Source organism: Panicum hallii, chromosome 1 (genome assembly GCF_002211085.1).
Source record: "Panicum hallii strain FIL2 chromosome 1, PHallii_v3.1, whole genome shotgun sequence".
In the NCBI taxonomy this organism is placed as follows: Eukaryota; Viridiplantae; Streptophyta; class Magnoliopsida; order Poales; family Poaceae; genus Panicum; species Panicum hallii.
The window spans coordinates 55,502,140-55,522,955 of record NC_038042.1 but is presented as its reverse complement, the minus strand read 5'-3'; the positions used below and the strand labels follow the sequence as shown (position 1 = coordinate 55,522,955).

The 20,816-nt window shown below is 44.0% G+C and overlaps 2 protein-coding genes and 1 pseudogene across 3 annotated transcripts; 1 reads left to right on the top strand and 2 right to left on the bottom strand.

The window, feature by feature from the left end:
- Positions 1-2,199: 2,199 nt before the first annotated feature.
- On the bottom strand, positions 2,200-7,783 carry LOC112889280 (annotated as a pseudogene).
- Positions 7,784-9,326: 1,543 nt separating this feature from the next.
- Positions 9,327-13,790, top strand: LOC112893911 (AP2-like ethylene-responsive transcription factor AIL1). 2 transcript variants are annotated; one of them, XM_025961442.1, is made up of 9 exons: positions 9,334-9,817; positions 9,953-10,577; positions 10,717-10,799; positions 12,568-12,576; positions 12,684-12,772; positions 12,851-12,924; positions 13,008-13,058; positions 13,166-13,242; positions 13,332-13,790. In XM_025961442.1, the coding sequence occupies exons 2-9, from the start codon at positions 10,021-10,023 to the stop codon at positions 13,487-13,489; spliced, it is 1,098 nt and encodes a 365-aa protein (XP_025817227.1). In that variant the 5' UTR covers positions 9,334-9,817; positions 9,953-10,020; the 3' UTR covers positions 13,490-13,790. The 2 variants fall into 2 exon arrangements, with proteins under 2 accessions (XP_025817235.1, XP_025817227.1); XM_025961450.1 differs by lacking the exons at positions 12,568-12,576; positions 12,684-12,772; positions 12,851-12,924; ... (1 more) ...; positions 13,166-13,242; positions 13,332-13,790 and adding an exon at positions 11,406-12,559 and having other exon boundaries at positions 9,327-9,817.
- A 1,187-nt stretch (positions 13,791-14,977) lies between these two features.
- On the bottom strand, positions 14,978-18,756 carry LOC112900997 (HVA22-like protein a). The gene is made up of 6 exons (XM_025969798.1): positions 18,545-18,756; positions 17,632-17,658; positions 17,408-17,530; positions 16,369-16,609; positions 15,388-15,539; positions 14,978-15,270 (listed from the first exon to the last, which is right to left on the bottom strand). Exons 1-5 carry the CDS (start codon positions 18,607-18,609, stop codon positions 15,414-15,416), a joined length of 582 nt encoding a protein of 193 aa, XP_025825583.1. The 5' UTR covers positions 18,610-18,756; the 3' UTR covers positions 14,978-15,270; positions 15,388-15,413.
- Positions 18,757-20,816: the final 2,060 nt, after the last annotated feature.

Sequence of the window (20,816 nt, the reverse complement as noted above, 5' to 3'; positions counted from 1 at the left end):
CGACGACCCGGCACCGGTCAAGCCCTTGATGTTGGCTTATCTCATGGCAGTGCTCACGCAGAGGCATTTTACTACTCCAGGAGCCGTTTGAGGGAGATGGAGGAGGGTTCCGGGCAGAGTTCAACTCAGAGCTCTTCCTTCCTATGAGATGCGTAGCAGCAGCATCTCAACAACCTACTTCACTGAAGTATCTTCTCCTATCCCTTTCTTAAGCAACTTCTCCTATCCCTTTCTTCACTGAGGGTTCATTTTAGCACAGGTTTATAAACTGGTGATTTGCGTGAAACCGGTGAAGCCGAAGCTAAAATAAATCCTGCCAAACATGCCCTAAAAATACCTAGCGGCTCGGATTGCTCCAATCAGATTACATCCCAGCCCAATCTCTAGCAGCAGCCGGCTGTCACAGTGAAATGACGGAGTTCCAGTCTCGTAAAAGTTTGCACGTGTTGTTCATTAGCCGAAAGAGTATATTTCAAAGAAATGTTTAGTTCCATGTGAATGAAAATAGTTTGGGCCCTTAGGATCTTCATCTTCTGCATTCCAATTCGTCGGCTATAGAAGGCGGGCCTTTATACAGCCCAAATCGTAGAAGGGGAAGGATTTCTGCCTCTTCAGCGTAACGGTCACCATCGCATACCGTTGCAAAACAGGGACAATCAAGGAACAAGCCAACTTAAATTGATTTCAACTGAATTCATATGAACTTTCGCAAAAGATATATGTCGAATTGGGCTGGAAAAGGCACACCTATCTTCTGGCCCAATATGGAATGAAGAGTTGGGCCGATATAGCACTAGGGAAGAGTTTAACAACAGGGTTTCAAGAGTGGTAGATCGCTCACAAATCTCATGGGAAAAAGCTAGTACATTAACTCCTGTACAGGGGATCCACGCGGGGAACCCTCCTGCACGCGCTCGTCGACGGCGCCGGAGCGAAGCGCCGCCAAGACGGGGAAGAGCACAGGAGGACGTTATTCCTTGACGCCGCCGCCGCCGCCGCCGCCTCGACGACGTCGCCGGAAACCTAACCCTGGAAACCCTAGGACCTGAGCTACTACCCACCCCACCACCAGCCGGCAGGAGGCCAACGGTCTCCGCCACCTCGTGGCGGGCGGCTCGTCGGCAGGTGAGTCCGCTGGCCTTTTGCTCGGTGGATTCAGGGCAAGCTGTGGGTTTTGTGGAAGATGGGTGGCCGGATCTGGCTCGGTTCTCCCGCGGCGACGGTGTCCGTCGACGTTGAGCGCGGATCTGGGAGCTGGAGGAGTTGGGGCGCGGCCCCGGTCGATGCGCGACAGCCGATGGCTTCTTTCTCTACTGCGACTCCGACCAAAGCCTGAGTGCGATGGGGCTTCTCCAGTTCATGGCGCGGCACGTCTTCTTCTCCGGCGATGATGACCGGCGGCGAGGAGGTCGTTCCCTGGTGGCTCGGGAAGGATCCAGGGGCTTCTCTGTAATTTCTCTTTTGTTCAGGGTCCTTTGCGAGGTTTGGCTGAAACAGCTGTCTCTGTATCCTCTACGTACGTTTCTGTATTCGTACGTGTACCTGTACGTTTTCCTTATCTAGGAAATACAGAAGCGTTTCATAAAAAAAAGCGCTAGTACATTAGATACCTATTGGGTTCGTGGAAAAAGGACCCTACTCTTTTTGCCTAGGGCTCCCATTACACACGTGGAGAGGCTGCCTTAGGCGCCCGTAGGCCGTAGCTACGAAATGTCAATTCGCAATTCAAGTGTTCAATTAGTTCACCAACTTCCGAAGAGGGACTATAATACCGCATTCGCAAAAGGAAAACAGAAAGAGAAACAGTGGAAAACGACTATTTTCGGTCAAATCAAAGCAACATTGACTTACGGCAACAGTTTTGACGGATATAAGAACAGCTTGGGAACAAATGTACATAGGTATAGCCCACACTATATTTAAGTTTAGCAAATAGAGAACACGATGACCAAATAGAGAACACGAGCATCAGAAATGTGTCAAATCCATATACAGCATAAACCATTCTACTTTCCAGTTATTACCACTTCTGAGGTCCTGTCATGTGTCGCAGCCTGTGTTCATGCATCTAGCCTAACAACAAAACTTTCATGCTTTCATAAATCACCTACAAGGAAATGTACAGAAAACGAAGTGCTTTAACCAAAGATTAGCGATATATAAGAGGAAGCAATACACTACACTACACTATGATGATGGCAATGAATTCAAAAGGACTATCCAATAGGCAACATAAATGAGCACTACCGGTAAGTTCAGTAAAATTTACAGTTCTACATTTTAAACTAAGCATGCAGTGAAAAACATTGAGTGTACAATTTATATACTCGAACAGCAGCACAAGTATATATATTGCAGATAATTTCAGTTTTTTGCGAAGCAAAACTTGATGGTCAAGTATTCACAAGCATAACTGCATCAACAACATACTATGAACTTGAATCTGCACTCTTAGCTTCCATGTAACCACCAATTTCCGGAGCAACAGAATTATCTTCTTGGTTCACGGTATCATTTTTGTCATTACTGGAATCAGACAAGGTGGCCGCAGCATCTTCTGAGGAAGAACCAGTGCTGGATCTCTTTCTCGTATCCCTGACTCTCCTACCTTTGAGCTCAAGTCGCCTGCGTTTCCGAGACTTCCGTTTGCCTCTAGGAAGGTCTTCCTGATGCAAATCAGCACTCCCCTCTGAATCCCTTTCAGGCCCATTCCTCGCATTCTCTACTTCCAGTACGTCAGCCAACAAAGAGTTGCTTTCCCCTTTTCGCCGCTTATTTGAATTCATCTGAAACAAAAGTTGGTTGAAATGATTCTTCAACATCAAACTAAAGAAAGAACACTAACAAAATAAATATTCAGCTATCAAACCATAAAAGTTTGAGTACTGACAAGAATACTAGAGCAAGACGCTATTTTTGGGACAGAATACAGTTTGGATAACTATTTTCTGACATATCCGGAAACCCACACCTCTGGGGTTCAGCCTTCAGTTATCCTGAAGCACCAGAACTCCATAAGGCAAGTTTCAGGAAAAGGGCATGGAACTTGGAGGCTCACTAATGATGTCACTTAGCATAGAGTCATGTCATGAGAAAGGCAACTAATTTGGTTAATACTACAAGTGAAGTTTGAAAACTTGTGAGCTGTATATAGCAAATAGCAAGACATATGCCAAATGACACAACCCCACATGCTAGAACACAAAACCAAATCAACCCTCTGGTCTGGAAGGAGAAAAACAGAGGTTTGCAATATCAAGAGTACTCGTACAGGACAGTGCAACCAGATAAAATCATAAGAGGATATGAAGGCCAGAATCTGACCTTTGAAGCCTGATCAACAAGGTAAGCCCACTCCCTTCTCTTCCTAAGACAATCGTTGATGGCATGCAAATAGCTGGGATACACACTATCTCCCCCACTGGATTTCCTTGAATCCCTTAGACGCTGGAAGGTGATAGATCAACATGAAGTATGATAACACATAATATATAGGCACGTGCTCATTCAAAAAAAGAACATACCTGATGAACAGCATCACAGAGTTCCCCATATGATATATTTCTGTGTTTACTAATAATTTCATCGATCAATCCTGTGCATAGAATATATGGCACGCTTACAGACTTTTACATTGTACAGAAACAGATGAATTGAGCAGTTTGAGCTACATACCAAGTAAATTGAGTGAAACACTGCTGTCAGTCGAATCATCCTTTGCTAAACCAGTGTCAGCTCCAGTTGAACATACGCCACGACTTTTCTGTTCTGATGCTACATTTTCAGCTGATCTGCATGAGTCCTTCGCAGAAGAAGCACGTTCTGCGCCAGCATCTCTATGTCTTTTTTCTATCCTCTTAGTGTCCTCACTATCTTTTAGTGAATCCTCTCTGCTTCTCTTTTTCAAAACCTGCACTCCCAGGGAAGCATCACAACATTAGAAACCAAAAAATGATGAACTGACATGAAAAGATACCTTTATGTCCTCCAGGTGCTAATAACCTTACCGCTGCATGATCCCTTCCTCCGTGCGCTGAAGACCGCTTAGAAAAAACAGTAGCTCCAGTTGGATGAAGCATCTGCGTACCAGCTGCTTGATGGCAACGTGGCACCCTCGGTACTCTGGGGAGCTGTTTAATTGTTGATGCAACAGTAATGCAAGCTACAGAAAAAAATTAGAAAAAAGGTGAGAAAAGCTAAACTTAAGATTGGAGTTTGGACAAACTTCGTACCTGTTCATCACTCAATGGAGCAGCCAAATCAGATGCCCGCAGTTCAGTTGATGCTGAATTATTGGAGCTCTCTTGTGTGACATTAATAGTGCGGTGGTGGACCTTGTCCTTTTTCTGGGAAGAACTAGAAGCTACTGCCTTGTTACGAGATTGCAGTGGTAGGACTTCTCCGTGGAATGATCTTGCTGAGCTGCCTCCAGTGATGGCTATCTTGTGTGATTGTTCCTTTGATATTGGTAATCTAGGTTTGACTGTAGACACGTGCATTCTACTAACTTGAGATGATTTTGGCGCAGAAGGCAGTGAGCCTTTCAGTTGAACTTTCTCAGAGCACTTTCTCACTTCCTGGGAACTATCTTCAGAAAACTTTGCAGAATCATGTTTGCTATCAGTTGGTGAGACCAGTTCTTCTTTCTTTGAACAATCACTGTTACCTGCTGATGACTGATCTTTAGATGCCAAATTGTGTGATATCTCACGTGGTACAGAGATAGAACAAGAAAAGGATGTACCAACTTTTGCAGAACCCAAAGTTGAGCTAGGATGCTCAACAACTGTGTGCACCAGATTTTGTGATTCAGATTTTGGATGTTCACGATATACTGAATCATATGTTAGTTTGGGTGAATCTCTTTGCCCAATTGAAAAAACAGCAGCATCCCCTAGACCTTGTTTATTGCTTTCATGGTCATCACTTGCTAACTGGATACAATCAGCTTTCTGATTTTCCAGGGAACTAGGCTCAGTTTTCATGATCTGTGATTTTGACTGACCAATCTGTGAATCTGGTGCACCAGCAACATCCTGCATATTTGAAGTTTGATTTGGTTGCTGCTGAAAGTCCTGCATGTCTTGCATTTTGATGGGACCTGCACCTGCATGGATAATCATAGTTCATTGGAAGGCTCCAAGCATATAAGCAGTGCTGAGTTTCATTGGCATTTACATATCCATCAACATGTGTGCATCAGGTAAGTATCTAGGGAACTTAGAGTTACCTGAACTCGTTACGCCAGACCTTAAACCCGCGTTATGATCCCCTTCTGATTGTTGCTGATGCATGGTAACCTGCACCGTGCGGCCACGTGTGTTAAACCGATGTTACAAATAATGTAGTAACTAAGTTAACTTAATAGAGTGAACAAGAAAATAAACAGGGCTTCAGATACAAAAAACACAAAGAACTCACTGTTTTAGATAGAAAATCCATAGGCAAATCAAAAAATTTAAATTATGAAAACATCTACTTTATTAATGTACCATGGAATTGTAAATGTATATGTACTCAAACCAAAAAGCATGAGAACCCAAAAAAATCTGCTTGACATTAACAATGCAAACTAAATGTCCCATATGATGGCAACGCAAATGTTGCTTACTTCAAAAGCTGTACAAAACGGGGAAAAAACGTTAAATGAGTGTAAGATCACAAACTGTTGTGTTTTCTCGTACCAAAATATATTGTATCACTGGAACTAACAGTTGATACACTATTATGAACCCACCAATAATGAATAAGAACATTACAGTTTTATCACAGCAGGTTAATATAACAAGACGAAAATACATCAATCCTAACAGGGGGAAAAACACTATGACAAGTTCCATCTGTGTTCTGATTTCATTTAGTTGTGAAGTATTCGGCCCGTTATATCCAACTGCAGTGCAGTAGAACAATCTCATCCAAGGTGAAACATTGCAGCAGCACATCATAAAGTAGGGGGGAGAAACTCGATCCCTGGAGGGAAGACCTCCCCCAATGCCCTGAAAAGGCCCCTCAATCTGAGGTTGAGAAAAGGCCACGAAAGCCGGCTGCCTAGGATCAGGGATGGTAAAGGGCCTAAAAAATTAGCCTAGATAATTTAAGGGCTGAGCTCATATTTTATATAATTTTGAGCTAAGAATAAGTAAGGGCTAGGTTGGATTGTGAAGGGCACATTAGGGCCATGATCCATAACCACCCCTACCCAGGACGGCACGCACCCGCATCATGTGTAACTCTGAAGACAGTATCTCGGCAAAGGTCCTTTTTTTGGCGTGACCCAGGGTGAGATTATCCACCAAACTACATAAAGTAGAAACAGCACAGCTACGCTATTGCGACAAAACAAATAAATCTACCAATCATACAATTAGGCGACAAATTCAGTCATATGATACATTCATATGTGAGACACTAACCTCTACTCCAATGAATCCTGAGTGCGCTTCTTGTTCCGCCACGGATGATGTAGTTCTAACTCCAGATAAGAATTCCAATTTCAATGGCACATTTTTGTCATCCTTGCTCAGCATCACAGGAACTTGCTCCGAGCTTTTCTTCTCCCCATTTAGCTCCACGGATTCCTCCATCTTCTTCTTGGTTTTAACAGTTTGTAAATCAGAACTTGCCATCTTTGTTTCAGCATTATGATCCTCACGCGTGGCATCTCGCAAGGCACAGGCCCCACTCTGCTGACACCCATCCTTCAACCTATCAGGATCTGCAACACATAGAGAACACACTTAAAACTTATATCTGAAAATGTCACTCCCTTGAGTTTCATTAACATGCTCCAATCAGTCTGGCAAATAGACAAGAAATCGTGCCCAAACTATTCACCTCTCTTCTTAGCCTCGGTCAGAGGCACTGCTTGCCGATCGCCCTCAACCTTCTTGCCACGACAGCTTAGGCTCCGGACGTGATGCTTCTCCGTCTTTGGTTCAACGTCTATCAAAACAGCATCCACCATCTCCCTGGGCTTCTCTCTAGCCAGCGCAAACAGAGCATCAGCACCGTCGTTGTCATCAGCCCAGGACGGAAACTCGCAGTAGCGGAAGCCGAATCGCTTGGGCACGTAGCCAGTGCAGCGCCACAGGGCGGCGGAGAAGGCCGGGGCACCGTGGAACAGGGCGGCGTCGCCCCCGCCTGGAAGCCCGTGGACATGGACGCGGGCGGGGAGCGGAACCTCGGCCCAGCGGCGGTACAGCGGGGGCGGGCGGTGGGTGGGCAGCTCGGCGAGGAGCTCGGCAACCTCGGCCTCGTCGGCAGAGGAAGGGGCGCGCTTAGACCTCCGGCATTTGTGGCACGAGAAGGAGGTGTGCACGCCGCGTACGTAGCGCGCGCACCGCGTGTGCACCCACACGCTGCACTCGTCGCAGCTGACCATCTCCTCGCCGTCGTCGAACGTGACGCCGCAGGAGCAGTCCACCGTCCACGAGCCGTCAACCCAGTCATCGGCGGGATTGGGGACTGGGGCTGAGGCCGTTGCCGCCGCCGTGGCGAGATGGTTCTGCGGCGGCTCCGGACGGTGCAGGCGGCCGCCCTTCATCGGCGGCGAGAGGGCGAAACCCTAATCGTCGGATCGAAGCGGAATGAGCGGTGAGGGGCTCCCTTGGGCCTTGGGGGGAGCGGGGGGTGGGAGGGGGTCAAGGGAGCGAGCTGGGCGACCGGAGGACGGGAGAGGAGGAGGTGGGGGGCGTCGTCGCGGCGGCGGTGCCGGAGCCGGCCAAAAAGCGCGCGGCGGGGAGGAGAGAGAAAAGAGAGGGAGAGGGAGGAATGGGAGAAAGCGGCGGATAGAGAGAGAAATTTGGACTTTTGTACTGAAATGGATTTTTTCGCAAACTTGCCGCGGTCAATATTGGGTGCGTTCGTTTCCTGGTATCTAAAGTTTAGAGCGGTCATATCAAAGAGAATTTTATCATTTAGAAGTATTAAATAAAGTCTAATTACAAAACTAATTGCAGAACCCCAGTGCTAATTCGCGAGACGAATCTAATGAGGTATATTAGTCCATGATTAGCGGATGATTACTGTAGCATCACCGTGGCAAATTATGGATTAATTAGGCTCATTAAATTTGTCTCGCGAATTAGCACCCAGCTGTGCAAAAAGTTTTATAAACAGATTTTATTTAATACTTTTAAATAGCAAGATTCTCTTTGATGTGATGGGTCTAAATTTTAGAGGTTAGGAAACGAACAGGCCCATTGTCTTGGTAAAATTATCAACGGCGTTATTAACACCTTCATTACTCATATTTTTTTGTTCTTCATTTATTTTTTGTTTTTAATAATGTGAATGATCAACCAATCTTTATTTCTCCGATCTCATCTGAGATGTAATTGGTTGATCAAATTCTGAGCAGATAGAAATGCTTATACGTTAAATAGAACATGTATAACTACTATTTGGATAAACACGTATAACTACTGTGATCCTTTCAAGATGGGCTGGAATAGCATATGTATCACTTCTAGTACAGTGCCACGACCCAAAATTCTGATGAATAGCCGATAAAAAGGTGGGATGTTGCCAACGCTCATCCAATGTCGAAGTGGGTTAGTCGCGTCTTAGACTTTGATCCCAACATATTTATATAGAAATTAAGATCTTGAAGTCTCTTATATATTCATACGATTAACTAAAACTTTAAACAAAATGAATAGTATATTTTTGAAAATTTATCCTAAGTATTTTGTAGACTATCAAAATAGAATAAATGACGCAGATCGCTGGAAGTGTCGCGAACGGAACCAATACTCTTATATAAGATAATATTTGCTATATTAAAATTTAAAACTTCTCTTCTCCTTAGTATTTTTAATATGAACATTATTTGTATAGACATCGACCAAACATCAATATTACAGCAATGGCTTTGGGATTTGGCATATGCTATTGCGTAGTATAAGCGTATTCGAGTCCACGAACCAAATGTAGTACCTCCATTGGTCCCATTGACATCCGTAGCCGCAGGATGGCGACCCCCCTTGAACCGTCCGCCGCCCTGAGCCGTCCAACGCCCCCCACGCGCCCGTGGCACGCCTCGAGATCAGCTCCCGTATCGCCCCCGCCCACCCGCCCTAGAACGTTCCAGCCCGCCCGCCCGCCCGCCGTCAGCCCCGTCACGACCCCAAACGGCGCGGATCGACCCCGCAGTCCACAAACGCAATCCGCGCCGTCCACGTCCTCACGCCGTCGCGCGGGCGCGGGCCGCCGGCCGCCCGTCCCTCCCCCAGGCTGGCACGCATCACGAGGGGCGTCGCGCACGAAGCAAACGCCCCCGCAATTTGCTCGCTCTTAATCACCCGATTAACCCCAAGGAAACCGAATTATAAACGCGCCCTAATTACCTATCCCCTGACGTCCTCAGCAGCGGCGCCAGAGTGCTGCAGCCTGCCGGTGGGCTTAGCTATCCCAGATTATGCTCCGCTCGCGGGCGATTAGTTGAATCCGCCGGAGCAAGAGGGAAATTATCCTGCGATTTTCTCGTCCTCTCCCTGCCTCCCTCCCTCGATTTGCCCGAGAAATTTTTTTCGTTGTTTCCGGCATCACTCTCCACTAAGCCGAGCCGCCCGCCCCTCCCCGCGCTGGTGCTCGTCGCTTCCTGCCCAATCCGGCGTCATTCGCCCGCACCCCTATTAATTCCCTGCCTCGATAGTCGATGGCCGATTGCCTCGTGAAATTTGCAGTTTCGTTGCCTCTCCGGTGTTAAGTACCCACGCCGCTAGGGTTCAATCCCGGAGCACTCCCTGCCTCCCTCCCTCGACAGTCCGGAGGCTTGCCCGTCAATCCCGGCGTGGCTGCGGGCGGCGGCTCGAAGGTACTGGTTTTCCACCGCTTTCCTGGATTATCCTATTCTCGCAGATTTTTGGTGTCCTCGTGGTTTTTTCCATGGTTCTTCGGATCTAACTATGCGGTTTTTGTTTGCCATGTTCTTTCATCCCCTTCCTTGCAGGTGGTTTGTGAATAGGGAGATAGATTGATAGTTAGGGTTCTAGGAATTGTTTCCGTCTCCCGTATTAGATGGAGGAATCGGAGGAAGGGGTTAATCTTGGGAAGCAAATGGAAGAGGAGAAGGCGGCGGGGGAATCGGGGGATGAGGGTACGATAGAGAGGAGCCACTCTATCAATCTGAATACGGTGCCACCAGTTGCTGTGGAGGCGAGGAGCACTCAGGAGAATGGTGAGACGCACGGCGCAGGGGTGTCAGGAACCAAGGATTCAAGAACCAGGGAGCGAGAGCAATCCGGTGATGCTGATCAGAAGAAGCTGCCCAAGTGTGAGCAAGTGGACTATGAAAGTGAAGTTGAAGGCCGTGAGAACCCTGCCGATAAGGCTGCCTTGGTTACTGTGGTGGGAAATGAAGGGCATGCTGATTATGGTGATGATGATGAGAGAGCTCAGGTCCTCAGTATTGTCAAGAAGGATGAACCTGCAGATGAAGTTGGTGGCTCTATTAATCCTGTCCCTGTGACAGAGGCAGGGTGTACAGAAGAGAAGGGCGCAATAGTTGCTTCTGCTGGAATTTCTGCAGTGCGACCTGCTGGTTCTCGATCATCAAGTTTCCATGGTGTGACCAGGTGAGCTTGGCGGGTGTGTCCTAATTTGAAATTGTTAAGAGGAAACGAAATAACGTGATTGATTTTGTCGCGTTGCTAATCCTTTTTCTGCTCTAAGCATACTGGGACTGACCTGCTAAAGAAGCATCCGTTTGTGCAGGCATAGATGGAGTGGGAAATATGAAGCTCATTTGTGGGACAGTTCCTGCAGAGTAGAAGGACGTAGAAGAAAAGGGAAACAAGGTATGCATTTATTTTTTACTATCTAACGGACTGTGAGGCGTTTAATCTAAATGTTATATACTGAACCGTTACTGCTTTTATTAGTGAATATTAATTATATGACATTGCCGGATATAGAAACACGCGATAGAACAAAAATAGGGTTCGTATATGGCATGCTGTTTCCCGCATTTTTTTCAGTTTCTTCTCATTTATCTATCATTGTGCGATAATCATGAGCAGTATGTTCTGTTGCAGTGGTAGAACATGACTAGGATTGTTTCCAGTTATAGAAGAGCACAAATTTTTTTTTGAAGAACTTGCGGGAGCTCCGCTTTGTCATTTAAGGAGATAGAAAAGAGCAGTGTTCAGAGTTCTTACAATGATGATATTACATAAATTACTAAGTTCTCGAACTCAAATAAAGGCAAACTAATCATTAAACGAAGACATCTCTGGTTTTCCACAGGCCATAGCTCTGCAGTGCATCTCAGCTTTGATTTCCTGCATCACCTCTCCTGGTGTCATTGTTCTTTGCTCGAAGAACTTCTTGTTTCTCGCCTTCCAAATATTCCACCCAGCGTAGATCATGAGAGCCGCCTTTAAGCGTCGATCCTTTTTTGACAGATGTGCCAATTCCTTCTCCCACCAGTCCATTACTTCCAACCCCTGAGCCGGCTTCATGGCAGACTGTGTCCAAGCTTCCATCCGTTCCCAAACTTGCTGAGCAAAAGTGCAGTGCAAGATCAAATGTGACGCTGACTCCTGTTCTTGATTGCAAAGTGTGCAAATTGGATTGCAAGGCCAATGCCTGGCCAGTAAATTATCCGCTGTCAAGATCTTGCATTGGACCAGAAGCGAACCAAAAAACTTATGTTTCCCTTCAGCCTCTGCTTGCCAGATATTCTCCCCTCTAAAAGTGCTGTAAGAGAAGAGCACAATTTGTGTAGCACTTTCCAGGCCACATTTCACTTAGCACGAACTACACTCTTCCATAGAATACTTATAAATGTTATGTTTCTTCATTATCGGGTCAACATTGTAGTTATTTTTTGGGGTATCGTATAACTCTATCATCTGTCCAATTTCCCCACTTGCACATTAAGATTTTTCTGTGCCTTATTCTGATTCGCTCACTTACTATTGTTGGCATTGCACACTTGGGCTGCAATAATTGGACCACTAGTATCCAGCAAAAATAGCTCAGCACACATTTAGTTGTGGTGAATAGTTTGCTATGCACCTAGTTGAATCTCACATTTTGTCGCCTTTTGGATATCTCTGGGTCTCTGTTTTCTAAGTTCTAACTACATACTCTTAATAGATCTCGTTCTTTTTTTGAAGTAAACAATCAGTCATAACTGCAAATGTAGCTGCATCCTTCATTAAAATTTGTTCTTGCATGAGCATGAACAATCGAATTCTTACGTTTATATGGTATGAGGAAAAAGCATTACACAAAGTACTGTTTATTCTTTTTCAACATATAATTCTATATTCTGACCTTCTCTAGCTCTAGGGCATAGGAAGAGTTTTTCTCCATGTACTAAATAAATTTTTTAAGGACCTCGTTCCCAAAGTTAAATGATCATGAGAATTTCATAGTTAATTCCTTCTGGCTTAACCTACCTCGTAGCAACCCGTTTCTATCTATGGTATATACAGCTTTTCTGGACCTTATATAGCTTTTCTATTATTTCCTTTATATAGAAATTATATTTAGTTTTTTTGTGGCATGTTACTAACGATTTCTTTCTTGCGATGGTGTTCTCATGTGACGGTGCTTCAGTTTATCTAGGTAACTTTTTTTTTTGAAAGTTTTATCTCGGTAACTATTGGTAGCTCATTTCCTTCCCAGTTCTAGTGTTAGGGTTTGATCATTCCCCCAAATTTCCTACCTTGCAGGAAGTTATGATACTGAGGAGAAAGCTGCTAGGGCTTATGATGTTGCAGCTCTTAAATACTGGGGTCAAAATACAAGACTAAACTTTCCGGCAAGTTATTCACTCTTTTCTTTGTTTTAAGTGTGATATATGTCAATCACATGATCTTATGTGTCGGAATCATTCCAGATTTCACTATATGAAAAGGAGCTGGAGGACATAAGGGACTTATCTCGAGAGGAATGCGTGACATATTTGAGAAGGTATGCTATCAATCTTACCCATAAACTATCTGTATCATTGCTTAGAGATTTAACCACAGCAAGAATATTGTTTCTTCTTGCAGGAGGAGCAGCTGCTTTTCGAGAGGGGCTTCTATTTATAGAGGAGTAACAAGGTTACCTCTCCTTTTTCTTTTACCGAGCTTGTTCAAACTTCAAAGGATCACCTTTATTTTTTTCTGTAAAATCACTGAAAATAAGCTAGTCTTTTGTCACATGACAGAAGGCAGAAAGACGGGAGATGGCAAGCACGCATAGGACTGGTTGCTGGAACTAGAGACATATACCTGGGAACATTCAGTATGCTGCACAATAATTTTGACATACCCATCCTTTTGAAAAGTAACTCAATTAAGTGTGCTGATTATTGTTTTTATCTTTTGAATCAGAAACTGAGGAAGAAGCTGCGGAGGCTTATGATATTGCTGCCATCGAGATACGTGGCAAAAATGCTGTGACCAACTTTGACCGAAGCAACTATGTTGACAAAGGTATGCATTGTATAGAAGGGGAAGGCTTGAGGCTGCTCATGTCGAAGCCAGAATAATACCTTGAACTTCGATGCAGTGATGTCGTCTATTGAGCAGATTTGCCCAGACAGATTTGGAACTTAGTGGTACATACAGATAGAAGAACTGGTTGCATTTTTTCAATATGTTCTGCTTTCAAGTCTTAAGGTTACAGTTATTCGATCACCGAGCAAAAATGATGTAATGATGATTTTGAGCATGTATCATAGGGTTTGTAGGATAGATCCTTCTGGAAATGTTACCGAAACAATGTTCATGTTCGTTTTGTCAGATTGATCGTTCTGGAAATGTTACCTAGTCAATGTTCATGTTCTGCTCCGATTGCTTCCTTCTGTCAGACTGAACGTTTCCTTGGATGTTTCTTAAGAATGGTACTCGAGTATGATTCGAGGGAATGCATTTTACCTGGGAGCATTTCATAATTGCCTGTTGCTACTTAGTTTCCTCGTGACCATTGCCCCCCTCAGTGTGCCTCCTATCTTTCTGAAGGTTGGTCCTGGCTTGATACGAGGGAATGCATTTTACCTGTTAAATTCGCCACTCTTTTACCTTCCATGTTTGCTACTTCATGTTTACTGCCCCCTCCTGTATTTATGTCCATTCTGTATTCTTGTCTACTGCCTTTCCACGGCTGTTCGCAGTTCAGTAATGGACATCACTGAAAGTTCCTTCCTTATGTGGATGGGACGGCAGTGACCATTTCGCAGAACAGAAGCGTATGCCAGACCCTTGTGTTGGACCATGGACGCGGCTGTCAGGAGCAACACCATCACGCTCGAATGCTCGATGCTTGATGTTCAGCGCAGCAGGTGTGGTTTATACGTCGCCCTCCCGGAAATACTGCTGCTGATCTGCACTCTGCAGTTGCCGGGTTGTTGAAGCAGCAGCGGCGGGCCGGTGGCCGAATAGCATCACCGCGTGTAGGGAAGCTGCCTGGCGGTCGTGGTTGATGGTTGGTTGAGTATTGGAGGCCTGCGCTGCGCGTGAGCGTTTCTGTGAAAATTAACGGTGCGGACCACCCGGCATTCCGGCAGGATGGGATCTGGAGGATCGCGGCCCGTGGGAGGCCCCAGGGCAGCGCCGGAGATTTTGGAGCTTGTAGGATCGATCTGGACTGGTGTCGCGACGCCGTGGCCTTGCGTGAACTTACAGGTGTGCTTGGTTCACTGAATGCGACGTTCCCGTGATTCCATCACCAATTCACCACCACCTGCAACCGAAACTGTAGGCGATTCCCAATGAACCAATCGGTTGAACCAAAGCCTGCATCGAACACTGGACACTGGTTGATCTCTCCTCTCTCCAGATACCCTGTCAATCTTGGAGCTATTTACCACAGCCTACTCCAAAACTGTTGAGAGAAGTAGAGAACCTTGTCTCAGAAGTCAGAACTTTCATTGATGCAGCATGTTCACGTGTGACCTTTCAAACCGCCTGGATTATTTCTCAACCTTACATGGCAGGCACTGCCACATGGTTCGCGTCTATATCGGACAAGGGACGAATAACGGAAGACCAAACTTTTCCACCGGATCATGAACGACCTCCATAGAACCACCGAGTTCACAAACCTAGTCTTTGGTGGCATGAATACTGAATACGTAATTTTCAGTTTCATGAAAGATTCATGACATGACCAGTCAAAGGAGTTTGAACGCTAGACCATATTTACAACAATCATGTTTGTCCAGCTACACAATATTATTTGATCCAGTAGGTGCAAAATACAGTGCTAATGTCCAGACATCTTCCTTCAAAGTTCAAACTGATCCTACAGATTCCTGCATTCAGTTCCCAACTGTCACAGCCACAGAAAATTATGTAAGTTTTCTTTCTGCAAAGGGCCAAATGAGCATAACACTTTGAAAGGAACAGCAAGGGTGCAGGAGGATATAAACTATGCAGCTACGCTCACCTGGCAACTGAAAGCAAAGGGGCTGCCTAGTATCGGTAATCTGGATTGAAGAAGGGATTAACTTCCCTTGCTTCCGATTCTCGTTGAATCCTGGCTCTCCTTTCAACCTCTACCTCCTCCAGTATTGGCCGTCTTGGGTTTGAAGTCTTAAACTGTATGACCGAATACAAAAATAGTTATGTGCCACAGATCCCTACATTCAAAGAAAGGATTCCCTAGAGAATAAAAAAAAAGATTATAGCTGCAAAACTGAAAAGAAACTAAGCTGGTGTGCTGACAGTTTTTGCAATAAGAATGGAAAGGATGTGCGATAGCCTGATGATTCTAAAAGGTGATGTTTCTACTTTTTAGGTAACAGGGTAAAAGAAAGATGTATGCTAGCTGTTCCTTTGATTGTGCTAAGCTCAACATGCCAACTGATCCAGTTTTGTGTTAAAGCTCAACAAGTCAACTCATCCAGTTTTGTTCAGCTCAACAGGCCAAATTATCCTTGTTTTGAGCTCAACAAGCCACTTATCCCGTCTTGTCTCTTACTCTCTTGGGTTAAGCTCAACAAGCAAATTTACTGAATAATGCTTAAAAGCTGCTAGAGTGAGCCTAGCTAAGGGGAGCACCACAAGCTAGTCAAACTGTAACATTTACTCTCACTTTTTATGCTCAGCTTTGCTGAGTTCCTGCAAGATAAAGCCCAGAAGCAACCTAGCTATTTACCCCCAACTTAAAGCTCAATTTTGGACTTCTGTTGATAAATCTTTTTAATAATGTATAAAAGCTCTAGGATGCGGGAAATCACTAATGCAACCTTTTATAGAAGACATTGACACCTAATAACTGAAACTCTAGTCTGCATAACAGAAATTACACTGCACTATCATTAACTGGTGAGGCAGCATCACAGTACACTTGCAGTGGTTCTCACTGCACAAACGAACTGGTGCCAAGTGTAAGAATGGTAAAAATTTACCAGGAAATAGATAATACCTTGTTAACAAGATTCTCAAATGCTTTTGACCCATTTTGCTCAATGTATCTTTGTGCAGCTGAAATCACATCATCAGGCCTCTCTGATTCACCCTTCTTTGGAATATACCAGATGTTTACAACTTGCTGATTTACAATCATTGGCCTCACAAAATGCTCATACACATGTGCAGCGCCATTAAACTGTGGTAACACCAACCAGCAATTGAAAAACAATTTTCCATAAGACCAGAAAGGAAGCCTGCAAACATCAGCCGGTATTAAGCACATCCACTCATCTTAACAGCAAATCAAGAAGCACATAACTAAACCACAGAAGGTGAACAGCAAAGAAATTCATCAAGTAAAACATGGTATTACTGTTCATAGCCCTTTTGCCAAGGCTCTATGATGACATTAAATATTTCACAGACGAACATCGTAGAAAGTTCCAAGATCTAGTCACACCAGACTAAAAGTAAGGAAAAAGTCCATTTTACTCCCTTCAACAATTCACTTTGTCCGCTTAACCCCCTGAGCAAAATTTAGGCTCAATTTACTCCCCCAACAATTCCAATTACTCCAATCTACCCTCTAATGATATTTCTCTTTTTTGTTTCTCCGCGTACAGATTGAATTTTAAGTTCAAATTTTGTGAGTGGATAGAGAACATGATGTCATATGTTAAAAAATACATTAAGAATTTGTCATGGTTATTTTCATAATTTGGAAACATTTAACACGAAATTTATCACAAGAATACAATTCTGCATGAAAAATATTCATGAAAAAAATCATAATGTATTTTTCTAGCATTGGGCATCATATTATAAGTTACATTGCAAAATTTAAAGTTCAAATTCCACTTGTAAGTGGAGAAATAAAAAAGAGAAATTTCATTAGGGGGTAGATTGGACCAATTGAAATAGTTTGGGGTAGTAGCTTGAGCCTAAATTTTGTTTAGGGGGTTAAGTGGACAAAGTGAATTGTTGAGGGGAGTAAAATGGACATTTTCCTAAAAGTAATATAAATTGTGAAGAGATTTTTTTTTCCCTCTTACCATTCTAGTACTGGAGCAAAGGTGAGCTCAAATAGAGTGATAAATGAGTACAACACCCAGTACGTGAGCCATTGCTGATCATCTACAGCAGATTTTGTTTCAATTGCTCTAACAGAGGCGTACCTGTGAAAAATGTCCAATGAGGAAAATCAGAAACAGTTACCATCAAACGAAATAAGGTTAGCGTCTATATGTTTATCTAAAAAGTGAACAGATCAACTTACAGAGGATATGCAAGTGAAACTAGAGGCCTGCAAACAAAAACAAATAGAGGATTAAAAATTCTTCACATTGCAAATGAGCATTCAGTGACGTCGAAAACCATAACCATGTCTAAGTGTCACTTAACTGACGGAGAGAAAGCCAAGCACAGTTCAAAGACTATCGCATTTAGTAATCCACCACTTACCCACTTAGCCATATTCTTTCGATACCATGTGGTTATGTATTATCATGTTCTAGCCAAGGAGAAGTTACCATGATTATGACTTATGCATCTGAAAATACTAGTAAGTTCTGTAATAGTGGTAAAATCATTCGAGCTAATAATAGCTTAAAATCCATCATTATGTAAAAGGATAGGTAGAATATCAGCAAAGATTCCCTGATCTAAATGAAAGAACATCAGCATCACTAACTCCCTGATCTAAAAGGAAAGAACATCAACATCACTAACTGAATGTCAGCATCATCTGGCTGATAATCAAGGTTTTTTTTACTCCCTTTTTGTTGGAAATTTAACACTCACCTTCCAGGACCAAAATGCCAAAGTCCTAATCTGGAAGGTCACATGTTCATTACAGTTCTGCTCTGTAGGTCTTTGGGTAGCTTCGCAATCACTCACCGCATGTGAAATAAATCGTTTCCTAATACCACTAGAATGAACAGCCTCTGCTGAACGAAAAACCCTGAACCCAAGCACAATCCACTATACGCACCGCAACCACAAATTCCCAGCACTGCTGCCCACAAATCACGCAATGACCCGAGCACGCTCCGTCTAGGTCACTCGCAGGACAGAATAACGCTGCACCTCGACCGAAACAGCCGCACATCACACGAATCGTAAGAGAAACGCAGAGACAAGCTGCTCGATAGCTAAGCATGGGGGGCATGAGTCAGATCAGGAGCGCGTACCCGGCGAGAACATCCAGGTTATTGACCAGGACTTTGAGGAAAGATCCGGATCCACCGCCCCCCATTCCGCCCAACAGAACCAGCGAATCTGAGGAGGAATGCGGGTGCCGGCTTGCGCTGAGCGGAGCCGCTGTGTTCGGTGGTCTAGAACCTGCGAAGCTGGCTTTCGCTTTCTTCACGCTCACACCAACCTCTGTGTCTTGTTCGTCGCCTGACGTGGTCAGTAAATTTCATTTTTCCTCAGCGTGGGGTGTTTCTTTCCTCTTCGATACGGCCTCGGCCCCACCGCGTTGACCAGTGTCGTAGTGGGCTGGTGGCTCAGCGGCGCTCGGCCCAGCGTGGGGTGTTTCTTTCCTCTTCGATACGGCCTCGGCCCGTGAAGTATACTAGGTTGGGCCGGATCCTGGTGGGCCTGTACACTTTATCATTTCTGCAAAAAGCCCATGATCCGAATCTGTTCAAAGCATCAGCTTCTTCTTGAAGAACCAGAACTTTGTTAGGAGCTCGTGCTGCCATAAAGTTTGTTATACTATCTATGATTCGCTGGCAATTTTCTACATCATATTGCAATCAGATCTGTTGAAAGCATCACCCCTTTCTCCAAGAAACCAACCAGAACTCTGCTAGAATCTCGTGCTGCCATAAAGTTTTTTATACTATTTATGGTTCGCTGGCTTTTTTTACATCGTATTGTAATTTGTCAGTAGGTATTGTAGTATTAATATTTATATTTAATTATTTATATAATAAATATTACAAAACAAGAAGGAGAAGATGATACCGGCACATGTCGACCTACTTACGGTGAGGATCCCATCGAGCAGCACAGTGTGGTGATGACGGGCAGCACGGCGAGAGCGGCCTACTGCCCCTAGACGGCGAGAACATCCCCTCCAGACCACGTCGAGAACAGTCTGCTGCCCCTAACAGCGAGGATCCCCTCCAGCAGCATGGCGTGGTGACGACGTGCAGTCTCAGATCCCGATCTCCTTCTGCCGATCGCGCCACCACTGATCGCTGCCGCCTCGGCGATCAGGCCAGCAACACCGCCAGATGTAAAGAGTGCAACAACAAAAGGACTGAAGCCGTCGACGTATTCAAGGTGATGCTCTTTCTCCCTTGATCACCCTCTGTATGATGCTCACATCTTCCTTGTCTATTCTTGATTTAATTGGCTTTGTAAGCAATCATGAACCTTGATGTAAGCGGATGTGTTATTTGTGATTCACTACCATGCAGTATGGTGGAAGATTATTGTAGTAGTATTATTCATTTACTTTTATTGTACAGATATGATTTCATTACATTATAGGATTCATGCAATGGATGGTCATCACCCACCTGGAGACATCACAAACACTTGCAACCATAAGTGACCAAATTGTGAAGGATCTAATATCCAGGAGAACAATCATAGTACTGTTTTGTCTAGAATTATTTTTATATAATGGTTTGATTAGTCTTGCTATGTATATAAGCATCATTCGTGGTTATAGGTGTTACCGCTGGAGGAGATCTAGATCAGAGGGAACTTAAACAGCATAAGGCAAGAGAGAAGTATGCAAGTCTGCCAGCTGAAAAAAAGCAGAGCTTAATACTAAAAGAAGAGAAGCCTACCATAAAATAAAGGCCGAGAATGCAATTACTAACATCAGTACAAGACCACCGGGTATATTGTCCTTCAGTAAAATCGCAAATGTGTCATGTATAAAGCTACTGACTCAAATACCTTTACTGTAGGATTCGAGGTGGGGAAAATAGACAATGATTAAAATATCCTTTAATTATTTTTCAATTTCTTCAATCAATTTATCTCAGATCAACGGTTAGAAAAAGTTGGAGAAAAAAGTAACATCAAATATTACTCGTACCTTCCAATCACGGAAACATGCCTCAAATAGGTACGGGGAGACACAAATTAGAGTATTTGTATGTTTATGATATAAAAGAATTTATTTCATCCCATCCCCCACCTCCCTAACAATCAAGATCCAAATTAATTGGAACATAGACGTGATGATGATAGGGTTACAAAATTTCCATATATTTATATTACCTGTATCTCACAAAGTTAATGCTGCAAAAAATATACATATATTCTAGGTTAAAATGACATATAAATAATAAAAAGAATTTTTTTATAATATTTTTTAGTAGTAGTTCTTGTAATTCAATTATTTTAAAATAATTTAACTTTAAATACGTATGTGGCACGTACATCTCCGCCAGTGTCTTAAACAGCAGAAATAGTTAAGTATCGAGCTCTCCGTGA